General features: G+C 33.8%; 1 protein-coding gene across 1 annotated transcript in view; it reads left to right on the forward strand.

Moving 5' to 3' along the window:
• ELOVL4 (ELOVL fatty acid elongase 4) overlaps positions 1-16,731 on the forward strand; it is a 55,910-nt gene that overhangs the window by 27,330 nt on the left and 11,849 nt on the right. Inside the window, exon 3 of the mRNA XM_069066965.1 lies at positions 2,094-2,174. Within this exon, the coding sequence (XP_068923066.1) occupies positions 2,094-2,174 (81 nt within the window). The remainder of the gene's footprint in view (positions 1-2,093; positions 2,175-16,731) is intronic.

The raw sequence follows: 16,731 nt of genomic DNA on the forward strand, positions 1-16,731 counted from the left end.
GAATTATATAATATTGGGTATTCTGATGACCTATGTTGGCATCCCCCTATTAGATTATAAATTGCATGAAAGAAGGGACATGTTTTATTTAATTTTTTTATCTTTCTCCTGTTCACACAGGCTCATAGAACCTCAGAATTGAAAAGGATCTCAGAGAATTGGTCTCTCTGCCTTCAATTCAGTCGACTAGTTCCACAAGCACTTATTAAGCCTGTTGTGCTAGGTGCTGGAGATACAAAGACAAAAATGAAATGATCTTTGCCCTCCATGAGCTTACAGTCTATGGGGGGGGGAATCATATTCAAATATACAACAGATACAAAATAATTACAAAGAAATTTGGGTGGAGGGAGCACAAACAATTGTAAACAATGTGTGTACTCAGAATTTCTTGTGAGTTTTATTGTCTATCAAAAATAAAGTAGTATATGAAGATTTTTAATATTGTTTTAGATAATGGTATTCTAAAATTGGTGTCACTAATCATGGAAACAAAAACAATTCTCACAAATATTTATGCTTTAATGTAATGTGATAAAATAGGATATGAAGCCTTTCACAGATTAAATACTAAGAAAGTTTACATTTTAAGTACTTATCAGTGAGGGATCATATTTGACTTGTGTTGTCTGACTCCAGACACAACACATAGTAGTGTTTGTTGATTGAACGATTGTATGAATTGACATGGTTGTGGTTATAGCATAAAAAGGCTAGGAATCAAGGAGAGTTTGGATCATGGTCATAGAATCACAGTTTAGAAGGAGGAAAGAAGAACTTTAAGAGTTCACCTAATTTAACCAGTCTCATTTTATAAAGGACTAAGCCAATATTCAGAAAGCTTAAGTGATTTACTTCTAGTTCATTATGTGTTATGGCTTCTCATATCACAGAGTATAATCATTGTTAACATCATGCTTAATATTAATAAACACTCCCTTTTAGGAAGTGATACATGAACTGAACCTTGAGCAAAGAATATAAATTTCTAGTTGAGAGGATTTGGGATTGGTAAAGGAAGAGACTAGAAGCAAGAAGACCAATTCAGAAGCTATTGCAAAAGTGTAATAAAGATAATAGTAACACTTATGTAGCACTCACTATGTGCCAGGCACTGTGCTAAGTGCTTTATAAACATTATCTCATTTGGGCCTCACAACAACCCTGGGAGGTAGTTGCTATTGTTGTCCCTATTTCACAAATAAGAAAACTGAGGCAAATAGGTTAACTGACTTAGCCAGGGCCACACGGCTTATCTAAGGCTAGATCTGAACTCATATTTGTCCTGACTGCAAGCTGCTGTGGCACGTAACTGCCCCCTTTGGTGAGAGGTCTGAATGAGGATGGTAGCCCTAAGTGGAGAGAGAGATGGGACAGATTAAGAGATGTGGTGGAGGTAGAATTGACAAGATTTGGCAACTGATTGGATATGGGAAGTAAGTGAGAGGGAAGGAGTGAGGATGGTTCTTAGGTTGTAAGCTTAGTTACTGAAAGAGTAGTTGTGTCCTAAACAAAAAATAGGAAAGTGAGGAGGAGGAGGAGTTGAAAATGGGAGGGGGGAAAGGGAAAGGAATTCTATTTGGACATTTTGAGTTTGAAATGAAAATGTCTAGCCAGCAGTTAGAGAGGTCAGGAGAGTGGTGAGTGTCAGATATTTAAATTTATGAGTCATTTGCATTCTGAGAGTCTGACCTTCAAAGTCTACAAACTAAGCATCTACTGTATATAGAACAGTATATTAGTCCCTGATGGAGACACAAAAATAAATTAGACGCATTTACTTCCCTTTTTACCACCATGATTTGGTATTTCCTATCAGGGTGGAATTTATTGAAAATAGCCTAAAACTTTCTCCTCTGTATTCCTGACTTTGAGGCATTTCTTTTTTACATGCTAGAAGTTAGAACAAAAGTTTGTTTTATGTCTGTTTACCTTCTTTCTTTACTTTTAAGTGTGTGTGTATTTAAATATTTGGTATCTTTATCCTTTAAAGTAATTATCTATATTTTAAATAAAAACGTTTAAAATTATTACATATACTAATATGCTTTTCTGTTAAAATTTTAACCTAAATATACATCCTTTTTTTCTAGCTATTTTTGGCATCAACTGCTGCAGGATATAGCTATATTTGCCAGAGTGTGGATTATTCAGATGATGTGAATGAAGTCAGGGTAAGTATATTTAAAGTATTATTGATCATTAATAGTCTTAAATAAAAGACTGAAATTTATAGTCAGCAAGCTATGAAAAACACATTTTAATGTTATAGTAAATTTCTATTTCAACAGAGCCTGTATTCCTTTCAATAAACAGTCATATGTATACATAAATATGTATGTACATATGATTCTAAGCATATACTAAAAACTATATTTATGCCTGGAGTTTATCACTTGAGAAGTGTTTAATTTCATTGATTATCCTTTGAACATATTGGTCAGGAAAAGAATTGGAAGTATTGGAAATAGAGTTTTGATGGAAAGGTATGGTTTGAGCATTATGAGTAGATCTTGTGTCTGGTAAAGTCTAAAGAAAATATAGTAATCCTTGAGAGAACTATAAGCTATAATGAGCTAACTAGTTATATAGTCATTACTAAGAACATACAAATAAAAACAAACCAGTATTCTCTAACCCAAAGCATATTGATAAAATAATTAAATTCTTTACTAAATCTGTTTAAAATGATTCAGGCATATTCTTGTTCATAAATTATATGTATTTTTTGGTCCAGACCTGTGATTTCATTGGTATATGGAACTTCTATCACTGATTTAAAATTCATCTGTAATTTACAGTGTTGTAGAGTTGTCTGAGCCATTAAGAAATTAAATGACCTGATTGGTCACACAGCTAGTAAAGGTCAGAAGCAGTGCTTTAACATAGTTTCTTCTTCTCACTTTGAGTCTAGTCCTTTATGCTCTCTATTCAATGCATATTCTCTAAAATACATATAATAAAAAGTTATAGAAATTGAAATGATTCAGCATAATTTTTCATTTTTTATTTACTAATCTTTATATCTATACTAGTAAAAATGTTATTACAAGGCCTAGAATAGAATTAGGCAGGAAATTTCTTTGTTTTTATTATTACCTAACCAAAAAATGTTGCTTAACATAAGTATGTGTTTGAAAAAGACAAACACTTACATGACAGCCTAACCCTGTCTCCAACACTGGTGGTAGAACTTTGGGCTATACCAAAATAAGTAGAATAAGTGGGTTCTTCCTTGGCGAGTTTAATGTTTTCTTTGTTTGGGGAGTGGAGGGCAGTACTATCATAGAGCAATGGGGAGGAATCCCTGTAATCTTAGTTTTATGTTTCAATTTATAGGTCAGCCTCATTTGGAATATTAAATGTATAAAATCAAGGAGTTGATTTATACAATGCATGATTTTTTAGGTGCATTTCAAAAGCAGTCTCTGTGGTCATATTGAATAATGTTGGAGCATTTAATAAACTTCCCTTTGGTAGGCAAGTGTATAAAGAAAACTTTCTTTAGATCCTTTGTAATCTTGCTTTTTTGTGGTCTTCTTGCTTTTGTCTCAATTCAGTTTTTAGCTTCTTGTCTTTCCTGTAGTTGCATTGTTAAACAAACAGTCCTCCCTGAGTCTATTCAAGGACTGAGGTAAAAATAAGAACAAACAACAATAAGTTCCTATTATAATTTTCAGATAGGCATAAATTATTTCTTGTTTAAGTAGCCATTGGAAAGAAGTTTCTTGCAGCAGTACCAGAACTCTGCACTGTAATTCTAGCAGTAGAGAGAAAATTAGATCCTAATGGGAGCCTTCCTTGCCCCTACTTCCATTTCTGAGAAAAAGTCAACCTTTAATGTCAACATTTGTGCCCAAGACTGTGTTTTCCCCAAAACATAAATACTTCAACAAAAAACATTTTAAAAGAAATTCTTAAATGAAAGGGACAGAAGTGGAGAATTTTGGGGGAGAGGTATTGTTCAAAACAACAATCATAAAATGCACCTGTTCTGTCATCCTCCTCCCTACCCCCGACAATATTTTACTGGCAGTTACTGAAATACCTAGTATTCATATTTTTGATGAAGTTATTTGGATAACTCAGTGTGTTGCTTGCATTTTATTGGAAAGTTACTGTTTTGCTGTAAAGTTTTATCTTTTTTAAATTTTTTGGTTTTTTGGAGCGGGGAAGGCTGGGCAATTGGGGTTAAATGACTTGCCCACGGTCACATGGCTAGTAAATGTTAAGTGTCCAAGGTCACATTTGAACTCAGGTCCTCTTGACTCCAGGGCCAGTTCTCTATTCACTGCGCCACCTAGCCACCCCAAAATGTTATCTTTTGAGGTCAAATCCCCTATCCATATTTCCTCCACCCTCAAATGGGAGTATATCTTCCTACAGAAATAATGATGTAAAACATAGAAGTGATTTTTTTTCTATTATGTAATAGTAATTATAGCTAGCATTTGTATAGCCCTTTAAAGTTTGCAAAATGCATTACCATGTAATCTCAGTTGATCTTCACAACAACACTGTAAAGTAGGTGCTATTATTATTTCCATTTTACATATAATGAAACTGTAGTAGATATTGATTGAGTGACTTTCCCAGGCTCACACAGCTAGTAGGTGTCTGAGACAGGATTCAAATCCAGGTCTTCCTGACTTGAACTCCAGTACTCTTATCTAAGGTGACACCTACCTGCCTCTTGAAGGGAGAGATTGTCATTTTTATCTTTGGCATACCTAAATGGAGAAATAGTCAGAAAATCTTTTACTGACCTCAACATAATTAAAATTATAATGAGTATTTGTGGAAAAGATTTAGAATTAAATGAAGACCAAATAACATAGTTCTAATGAATGTAGAGATCAAAGAATAATTTAAATGAAGTGGTTAGTTACAAAAATATAATCAGATTAATACAACATGAAAGAATTTTAAAAAGCTCAATCTTAGAAAAAGAAATTGAATAAAACATAAATTAACTCCCAAAGAAAAATCTCTCAGGCCCAAATGAATTTACAAGAGAGTTCTATTTAAAGAACAACTCATTCTAAATATTACATAAATTGTTTGGAAAAATAGACAAAAAAGGAATCTTAATAAATTTCTTCTGTAAGTCAAATATGGTTCTGACATTCTAATATGGAAGAAATAGAAAAGAAAAAATAAAACTATTGACCAATAACTAGTAAATAAAAATGCAAAACTGGAATAAAAATTAATGAGTTGATTGTGATATATTTAAAATGTTACACACCATGACCAAGTTGGATTGGAGCCAGAAATGAAGGGTTGGTTAAATATCAAGAAAATTATAACAATTAACAACATTAATAACAAAGATAATTTCAAAAACACTCAAGTATTTCAGTAGATGCAAGAAAAGAACTTTTGACAAATATAGCATTCGTTTATGTTAAAAACAATAAAAATCACAGAAATAAATTTACCTTTTCTTATTTAGACAAATAATATCAAACATGAAAAATTAGCATTCTCTATAATGGAGAAAAATTTAAGGCCTTTCCAACAAGAATGAAGTAAGGATAACTAATAACCATTATTATTTAATATAGTTATAGAAATGCTAATTATTGCAATAAGAAAAGAAAAAAGTGAAGAAATGAGCATAGGTAAAAAATAGAAATGAAAACGTCACCTTTTGTAGGTGTTATGGTGGTTTATAGAATCCTAGAGATTATACTAAAATTTATTTAAATAGTAAATTCAATAAATTAGCAAGATGAAATAAATCTGAAAAAGACTATTAGCCTTATTCATATTACTAAGAAAACACAGAATGGAGACATTAAAAAAGAAATTCTTGTCAAAACAGCTACAGAATTTATAAAATATCTGCAGATCTACCAATCAAAATATATCCAGGACTTAAAGGAATATAAGTACAAAATACTCTTTTTTGGGGGGGGAGAGGAAGGGAGGGCAATTGGGGTTAAGTGACTTGCCCAAGGTCACATGGCTAGTTTTTTTGTGTGTGTGTTAAGTGTCTGAGGCTGGACTTGAACTCAGATCCTCCTGACTCCAGGGCCAGTACTCAATTTACTGCGCCACCTAGCAGCCCCTTCAAAAAAATTTTTTTTTTAGTTTTTTGTTTTTTTGGAAGGGTGAAAGCAGAGTAATTGGGGTTAAGTGACTTGCCCAAGGTCACATGGCTAGTAAGTATTAAGTGTCTGAGGCCAGATTTGAACTCTGGTCCTCCTGACTCCAAGGCTGGTGCTCTATTCAATGCACCACCTAGCCATCCCAAAATGCTCTTTACAGAAATAAAAGAAGACATAAGTAATGGGAGTGAAGTTAACTGCTCATGGTTGAGTTGTGCTAATGTAATTAAAATTATAATACCACCAAAATTAATTAACAAATTTGTTGACATTCCGGACAACCAAATGATTTCTTTAAAGAATTAGACAGAGTAATAATAAATTCTTTGGGGGTGAGGGAGTGAAGAATCTCAGAGGAAATAATGGGGGGAAGTAGGAAGGAAGGAGACGTAGACTGACTAGATATCAAACTTTACTGCAAAACAATAATCAGCAAAACCATTTGGTATCGCTTTTTTCTTTAATGGAAAAGTTGAGCAGACTTCCAGGAGTCAAGATGGTAGAGCAAGCAGTAAATTTCTGTAACTATCCTTTATTTACCTCCAAACAACCATAAAAATACCACCTCAAAATAAATTCTGGAACAGCAGAACCAGCAAAAAGACGGGGTGAAACAATCTTTGAGCCCAAGAAACTTGAAAGATCAGCAAGAAAGGTCTGTCTCCCTCAGGTAAAAGGGGAACACAGTCTAAAACAGGAAGCATCCCAGCAAGACCCACCTCAGCAAACCAGGGGGAGATCCTGAGCCCTAGTGTGGTAAAGCAGGCAAATGACAACACCAGCATCCTCCATGTGCCTTGGCATGGTGAGGGGAACCAGCAGACTCTAGCTCCAAAAATCACCACATGCTCCAGTGTGATCTCAGACCAGCAAGCATCATCCGGCTGTCAGACCTGCACATGCTTCAGTGCAGCACCAGAGAAACACAGAAACACCCCCACTGCCCTTAGCACATTCCAGACACTGACACTAGCACCCCTAGCTCAGAACTTCAGGAAAGAGATCCTAAAATAGAAACTCCAGGGAACATTTTAGCTAAATCACAGAATTATAAGGACAAGGAAAAAGTACTGCAAGTGGACAGGAAAAAAAAATACAATTCAAGTATCAGGAAGCCACATTCAGGATTACACAGGACTTAGCAGCTGCCACATTAAAGGATCAGAGATCATGGAACATGATATTCTAGAAGGCAAAGTTAGCTAGGGCCACAACCAAGAATCATCTACCTGGTTAAATTAAGCATAATACTCCGGGGGGGGGGGGGAATGGTTATTCAATGAAATAGAAGGATTTCAAGCTTTTATAGGAAGAAGACCAGAATTGAACAAAAAAAATTTTATCTCTGATATCAAGACCCAAGAGAAGGAGAAAAAAGGAAAAAGGGAAAAGAAAACATAATGGATTCAATGGAGTTGAACTCTTTATGTCTCTGCATGGGAAGATGATACTTGTAATTCTTAAAAATCATACCACTAATAGTACATTCAAAAGGAATATGCATAGGCAGAGGATATGGGTATAAGGTGAATTAGAGGGAATGACATAAAAAATGAAGGGATGAGAAACAGGAGTGTGCTGGGTGTAGAAGGAAGTGAGAGGTAGAATGGGATAAATTATCTCACGTGAAGAGGGCCTAAAAATCTGTTACAGTGGAAGGAAAGATGGTACGGTGGATGATGGACATTGCTTGTAATTATTCTCATCAATATTGGTTTGAAGAGGGAATAATATACACAATCAATTCAATATATAAATCTATGTTATCTGATAGGGAAATAGGAGAGGAGGAGATGAAGTAAAGGTAGGAGCAGGGGGGAAGTGACAGAAGAAAGGAGAGGTGGTAGACAGAAGCAAAATGCTGTGAAGAAGGAAAAAGGTGAGATGAGAGAGAAGACAAATGGGAAGAAAAATAGAACGGAGGGAAATACATATTAATCATAATTGTGAATGTGAATATGATGAAATCTCATAAAAAAGAAATGGGTAGCAGAATGGTTGAAAAATCAGAATCCTATAATATGTTGTTTACAAGAAACATATTTGAAGCAGAGAGACACACACAGAGTAAAGGTAAGGGGTTGGAGCTTTTTTTCAGTTTCAGCTGAAGTTAAAAAAAAAACAGGGGTAGAAATCCTGATCTCAGACAAAGTAAAAGCAAAAATAGACCTAATTAAAAAAGATAAGGAAGGACATTACATCTTGCTGAAAGGTACAATAGATGATGAAGTAATAATATCAACACCAAAAATATATGCACTAAGTGGTATAGCATCCAAATCCTTAAAGGAGGTAAGTGATATACAGGTTCTTGACCAAATGAGATAGAGAGCATTAAGAAATATAAAACAGATAATTTTGATGATGTTAAATTAAAAAACTTTCGTACAAACAAAACCAATGGAACTGAGATTGGAAGGAAAGCAGAAAGCTGGGAAACAATCAAATGTCTGATAAAGGCCTTATTTCCCAAATATATAAAGAACTGAATCAAATTTATAAGAATACAAGCCATTTCCCAATTGATAAATGGTCAAAGTGTATGAAAAGGCAGTTTTCCAATGAAGAAATCAAAGCCATCTATAGGCATATGAAGAAGTGCTCTAACTCACTTTTGATTAGAGAAATGCAAATAAAAACAACTCTGAAGTACCACCTCACACCTCAGATCATCTAATATGACAAAAAAAATGATACATATTGGAGAGGATGTAGGAAAATTGGGACACTAGTGTACTTCTGGTGGAGTTGTGAACTGATCCAACCATTCTGGAGAGCAATTTGGAACTATACCCAAAGGACAACCAAATTGCACATACCCTTTGATCCAGCAATACCACTACTAGATCTGTATCCCAGGGGGATCATGAAAAAAGGGAAAAGGACCCACATGTTTGAAAAATAACAATAGCCACCCTTTTCATGGTGGCAGAATACTAGAAATTAAGGGAATACCCATCAACTGGGGAATGGATGAACAAGCTATGGTATAGGAATGTAATCAAATACTGTTGTGCAATAAGAAATGATGAATAGGCAGATTTCAGAAAAACCTGGAAAGACTTATATGAACTGATGCAGAGTGAAAGGAGCAGAACCAAGAAAATATTGTAACAATATCATCAATATTGTGTGATGATAAACTATTAATGACTCAGCTCTTCTTAGCAACACAATGATGTAAGATAAGTACAAAGGACTCATGATAGAAAATGCTATTCACATTCAGAAAAAAGAATTGATGGGCTCAGAATGCAGATCTAAGCTTATTTTTTTTCACGTACTTCATTCTTTTTCATAGTATTTTTCTTTTTGATCTATTTCTTCTTTCACAACTATGACGAATATTGGAAATGTGTTTTAGGTGATAGCATGTATATAACCTATATCAAATTACCTACCATTTTAGGAAGAGGGGAAGGGAAGAAGGAAGGGAGAAAGATTTGGAACTCAAAATCTAAAAAATGAATGCTAAAAGTTGTCTTAATATGTAATTGGGGAAAAAATAAAATACTATTAAGTAGAAAAAATAAAGTGGAAGAGCATATAAGAAAATGAAAAAATTACTCAGCATAACAGACTAGGAAAGTAAGTTGTTGAGTTGTTTCAGGCATGTCCAACTTTTTGTGAGTGGTTTTCAGTTTCCTTCTCCTGCTCATTTCATAGATGAGGAAGCTGAGACAAACAGGGTTAAGTGACTTGCCAGGGTCACACAACTAGGAACTGTCTGAGGCCGAATTTGAACTCAGGTCTTCCTAACTCCAGACCTGGCACTTTATCCACTGTATCACCTAGCTGTCCATAGAAAAGCAAGACCCAGGAGCAATTAAATATCTTTAACATAGTGTACAGTGAGTTCAAGGATTCCAACTCCTGAGATAAGAATTCTGTATTCCACAAAAATTTCTGGGAAAAACGAGAAAGCATCCTGGCAGAGATTAGATTTAGACCAGTATCTCATACCATGTACCACGAGCTTCAAATAGATATCTGTTCTAAATACTATATACCTACATATGTGTGTGTGTGTGTGTGTATAAACAAATTAGAGAAGAAGAGGAGGAGAAAGCTCTCATAACTATGGATAGGAGGAGAATAGTTAGCAAAACCAGAGGATGGAGATCATTATAAAATACAAAATGGACAATTTTATGTTTATAAAATTGAAAAGCTTTTTTACAAGGACACATGATTAGAAGAGAAACAATTAACCGGTAAAATATTTGTAACAAATTTCTCTGATAAACATCTGATATCCAAGATCTGTAGAAAAAAATTACAAGTAAGGAGAATGAGAGCCTTTTCTGAATAGGTCAGTAGATAATTGGTCAAAGTATATAAACAGGCTGTTTTCAAATGAAAAAAATGCTTAATGTCAACAATAAAAGCAATTTCCCCAATTGTGAAAAGGGATTGGATTAGTAGACTTCCAAGGTTCCATCTAGCTCTAAATGAGAGATTTTAAACGCAGTTTTATACAACTCTTTCAATCTTATACTCACAAGAGTGGCAAAAATGACAAAACAGGAAAATAGCATTTGTTAGGTAGCATAATGGTAGAACAGGCACCCTAATTCATTGTTGGTGAGGCTATAAAATGGTCAAACTATTCTGAATAGCAAGGTGGGATGATACTCTAAAAGTCACTATTCTGTGCATATCCTATTACCCTAAAGAGGTAAAAAATAGAGGTCAAGGTGGTATATGTAAAAAAAAAAATTTATTGTACTGATTTTTGTTTTAACAAATAACTGGGGGAAAGTTTATATTTTAATATTAAGGAATAACTAGATAAATTTTGATATGTGAGTATAATGGAACATTGTTCTATAAGAAATGACAAACTAGATTAATTCAGAAAAACCTAGGAAAGCCTTAAGTGAACTGATATATACTGAAATGACCAAAACCAGGAGTAAAATTTATGCATTGACTATGATAGTAAAAAGAAAAACAACTTTGAAATATTTAACTCTAATCAATGTAGTGAGCAATCATGATTTCAGAAGACTAGTGATGAAACCTATTCCTGTCTCTTGGTAGAGAGGTGATGAACTAGAGTTCTAGAGTGAGCTACTTCCAGATGTAACCAAGCTGAAGATTTGATTTACTTGACTGACTGACCTTTATTTGGGAGTGGGGAAGAGTTGGTAGATAATGATAGGAAAAAAAGAAAGAAATGAACAATGAAATAATTTTAAAATATATACAATAAGGAGAAGAAATTTTATAAGACAGACAAGCATGGAAGTTATATTCCTATCATTAAATTTAATTATTTAGTTTCATTATTTTATTAATATCATTAAATATATAAATCTATGGTGTAGCTTAGATCTACTAGACTGTAAACTTAACTAGATCATAAACTCCTCCATTTTTTTATATCACCCATGATGTTAAGCATTTTGACAATAGTAAACTCTAAGTAAACATTAATTTAATGAATGCATGCATAAATATGAAAACTTAATGAGACACTTTAGATTAGCATCATTCTTTAAGTTACTAAGCAACAAACCAGGGGTGGGGAACCTATGGTCTTAAAGCCACATGTGGCCTTCTAGGTACTCAAGTGTGACCCTTTGACTGAATCCAAATTTCACTGAACAAATCCCCTTAATAAAAGGATTTGTTCTATAAAACTTGTACTCAGTCAAAAAGCTGCACCCAAGAACCTAGAAGGCCACATGTGGCCTCAAAGCTGCAAATTCCCTATCCCTGAAACCAGATGCATGTTAGACATCATATTATATGTCATAAACCATTTCTTTTTTTACTTTCATGTTGTACTGGAAACTTCCCAAGGAGGAAGATTACTAATTTAATAGGATTATTGGGTTGTCTGACATTCATAGAGATTAGAGTTACCTTAAACCAATTTTACATATTGCTAGCCATAAATATATTAGCAAAGCATTGATACCATTTATTTTTTTTAATTTTACATTAAAAGCCTTAAAAGGAGACTATTATGATACCGTAATGAATTCTTTAAAATATAAATGTTGGTTATTCAAAGATATGTAGTGATTGCAATTTATTTACTTAGACAAAATGGAATTAATTTTACTCAGAATAATTTTGGAAGTAATTTCTATAAATGTGGCCAATCAAATAATTTTTTACTTCCCCAGCCTATTTGGTGATTCTGACAGTAGTGTACCAACAAGTATAGGAATTACTCATTTTAGATGGGAATAGTTCAGTATCATACAAGAGTATAACAGTAGATCAGGAGACATGTTACCATCTGGACAATGCTTACTTATGACAAATGATCATGTCTGAACACCTTTAAATTATGTGATGTTGGGAATTTTTAATGTACAGATTTACTGTAACTAATTTGTTTAAAACATTTACCCCCTTCCCCCCAACCATTTTCATGTATGTTTCAAGCACTTAAACCCTACAGTAAATAATCCTGAGCCCTGAACAGGTATTTTTCTCTGATTTTATACATTGACTTATCTTTTTTGCACTTCAAATTTTAACTGTTTTCAAACAAAAAATTATCTCATTTACATAGAACAAGTGTAGGCATAATACATGAGACCTTACAAATCTAAACACTTAAGCCTGAATGTGAAAGAATCTGTGTCAAGCTCCTAAATAGCTAGAGGATAAAAACAGATTTTACTTATGTACTAGTTTAAAATCTCTTAGTGTTTACTTCAGGTTCTTTACGTATTGCCTCATCTACTTAAAGATCTAAGTACTTGACAGGAAAAAATAATATTAGGTTACAATTTTTCTTTCAGAAAAGATTATATTTTGTTTCATTTAAAAAATTAAAAATATTACAGAGGTCACCTCTCACTAGACCCTTAATCTTAGACTATAATGTAATCTTTCTGTACCATCTGGTGTCTTAATAGGGCTTAATGCAAGATGGAGAAAAAAAAAACACCCTACATTATTTAACAAGGATCATATCTACAACTTGGAAACTATTTATGGTAGTTTACTAGGATAAAACTTATGAGTTACAGCTTATCCAAATTCTTTGACCCTGACATCCCATGATCCAAGGAAAAATATAAAATGACCTTCATTTCTATGTAGCTACTTCCTCCTGTTTTGTTTTGTTTTCCCAGTGACTGTGGCATTATGGTGCAAAGCGGGGCAAAGGGTGCTAAGAATCACAATATTTCTGCTGTATGTAACCATTAACTTAACTGTTGGTCCTCTAAAATGTGAAATACTTACTTGTTCAGCGAACAATTAACATACTACTGGAGGAAATGAAATGATGTTAATTTTGATGTTTTCACCATCCATGAAACCAGAAGACAAAAAGTTAGTTGCAACTAAAGAGAAAGACAACTCAGATTCACTTTAGAAAAGAAAATGAGAGTTGGTGAAATTGGTTTATTCCATGTAGAGGCAACAAATAATGTAATTTCATGAGATATTTGATTATCTCCTATTGTAGGGTTTGTAATACACATTGGCAAAACATTACTATGAAAATAATAGCAACTTATGTACTTACATGTCCTTAAAAAGATTATGAAGTAGAGAAATTCTATGAAGAACTAGGTAAAGTCCTCCAAATTAAATCAACACATTCTTTGATACTTAATAATTTTAATGCAAAGGTAGGCATATAAGAGAGTGGCAAAAAAGATGTTTAAATTATGATTGAGAGAGGCCAAAATCCTCTAGGCTACATAGAGCCTCATGTTTATCTGCTTTATCATCTGTAATGGAAATGGGAATTTGAAGATCTTCCCTGCCCCTTAATAGACCTAGGGGGTAATTTGAAGACCTTCCCTGCTTTGAAAGTAAAGTCTGCCCCCTAGTAGACTGAATGTAATCACATGGAGCCTGTGGTGGGAGGAGTTTGCTGAAGGGAAGCAGAGCCTACAGGAAGCTGGTCCAGAGCTAGCAAGACAGTGGGAGAGAGAGGTGCTCAGGCAAGGAGATAGAGAGGTTTGTGAGTCAATGTTGATCTTGTATTGTTTTGTGGGAAGGCTAAAAGATGCTATGCCTCTCAGTGTTATTATGGCTTCTTAATATCTTTGAAACTGTGATGGAATCGGCTTATTGGTTTTGGAATTCGATTTTCTGGTATCTAAATAAATGTTTCAGTTCTGTCCTCTATATGGAGAATTTAGTATATTTTGCAATTGACCATTGTGGGATATTTATAGTCACGGTCTTTATTGTGATCATGGGTGCTGTAAATATTGCATTGGCACTACATCATCCTGCAAGATTACATCAACCCTGCAACTCACACTGCTTCAGTACCTCTTACCCCTATGGCTCCTCAATCCCTCTGATTAGAGAAAGTAGAGGGTATAGAGTGGAGAGCCCCTCAGAAAACCTCCATTTAAGGACATTACTCAGACTAGCCATCTCATTTCCCACTTGGCCATACATACTTCTCTGGACTTCCTTATGGCCCAACACTTGGTACTACTGTCTCTTCCTGCCCCCCCCACCCCCTCCTGCTTTTCAGCTTCCTTTTTGTCTTCACCCATTAGATTGTGAACTCCAGGAAGTCAAGGACTATCTTGTACCTTATTCTTTTTTGTATCCCCAGTTCTTAGCACAGTGCTTGGCATGTAGTAGGCACTTAATAAATAAAAACCACTTAATAAAAACTATTATAATTTGTTCTGGAGGGAACAGAGTTGGTAGGTGCTGATTGTGCTGAATACGTGCAATAACAAAAAATTAAATTATATTTTACATATAGAAAATGAACCTTTATTGAAGTGGGAGTCATTCTGAATAGACCACTTACTTGTTAGAGCAAAAAATTAGATAAAGAAGGAAGAATAGAAATGAGAAAAAGATATGATATATAATTAAACAACTCCAACTTGACCTATTTAAATAGGCTATTGGTACTGAAAAATGGAAAATTAATGAACAGATAATGACACAGATTCTAACAATTTCCTAAGGAAATTTTAACAATATAAATCAATTACCATAAGGAAGAAGAGCCAAAAGAGCTAGTAAACACTTGATCTCCTTGCCAAATAGAGATACCAACCAAGAACAGCACCAGTTTAAAATATAAACTTAAAGGCAAATTGTAGAAAATCATGATCAATATCACCTCATAAAGCAGCAAAAATTAAGTACAGGAGAAAACAAGTTTAAAGAATTCTCTGAGGGCATTTAAGGATAAAATTGGAAGGAGCGCAACAGATAAAACATCTGTAAAGAAATGACAGTAGAAACATTTCATTTGTACTTTAATATCACAGTCCTGGATTTACTATATGAGGAAATGGATATAGCATTAGAGAAAGCAGCTAAATTAGACCAAGTTCCTTGCTGGAAGCAATATGATTTTGAGGGTATTGAGTAAATTTATTCTTATGAACCCATTGTCTGAGAAAATTCCTATAAATGTGATCACTGGACAAGATTTAAAATATATATTGTTTGTCTAAGTATGAGGATGGGAGAGAAATGTTATAAATATATTAATATGAAATAGAATTCAGATATCAACCAAGTTTTTAACTGCATTTATAATTTTATATGTATCTATAAGTTTTTATACATATTTATAGACTACAGAGAGAGAAAAACCCTATAAATGTAATTGTTGTGGTATAGTACATCTCATTATACAACACAGGCTTTACATAGGGGAAAAACCCTACAAATGCAAATCACATGGCAATGTTTCATTCAGAGAACAGCCCACATTGAAGGAAAAACTCTGTGTGTGTGTGTGTGTGTGTGTAGTGTAGTATAGAAGACAAGTCAACATTCTTTTTTTTGGAAAAATCAGAAAAGATGCAAGAGAGAGCTCATATGACTAAGATGACTATCACAACGACCTTGCAGGGGAGAATAAGGCTCAAAATTCATCCCAAAATTAACTTTCATAAAATCTTACATAGAAAAAGAACCCAAGAAAATCATTAGTCCAACTTCAAATATTTGTGTCCAGGAAAAAAAAAAGACTAGGAGAAACTAGTTAAATGTCACCTTTGTGAGAAAAATTTTATTTGGAGGTCATGGTTTTGAATACCCATTTAAAAATATATTCAAGAAAGAAGTCCTGGGCAAAACCAAGTGTTGTCTGTGGTGATAATTCTAATCAATCAAAAACTTCCCTTGAAACAGCAAAAATAAATAAATAAATAAATAGAATGCACTGGATGGCCCTTAGGAAATTATGGACTTATTTCGATGACTCAAACATTCTCCTCCAAACAAAAGTTCATAGTTTTTAACGTTTAAATTCTCATAGTGCTATTTTATAGATACAAGTCATAGAATACAATAGTCTTTGAAGAATTAAATTTTAGGATTACCTAAAGTCAGTGGAGGAAAATTGTGGACATGAGCAGACTGAAATACATTACAAATGAAGATTGTGGATAAAAGCTGATATAAAGTATATTATCAGAAGAATGTAAGATGGGGGGGGGAGGAGATATTGTCTGGGTAGATACTGATTTTTTTTTTTAATAGGCCATCTTCTTTACTGGTATCTATACAAAATTAGGGGCTATAGAGGAAAATCTCCAGAATATTGACTGGACTTTTTGTGGTGGATTTATTGGAGAATCTGTTATGAATGTTATGAATATATGTTTGAAAGGAATATGCTCATCAATGAAATCGCAGACCTATC

The sequence above is a fragment of the Petaurus breviceps genome, unplaced genomic scaffold (genome assembly GCF_028583685.1).
Source record: "Petaurus breviceps papuanus isolate PSGF00001 unplaced genomic scaffold, PetGlider_PUasm1.0 90734, whole genome shotgun sequence".
Classification (NCBI taxonomy): domain Eukaryota; kingdom Metazoa; phylum Chordata; class Mammalia; order Diprotodontia; family Petauridae; genus Petaurus; species Petaurus breviceps.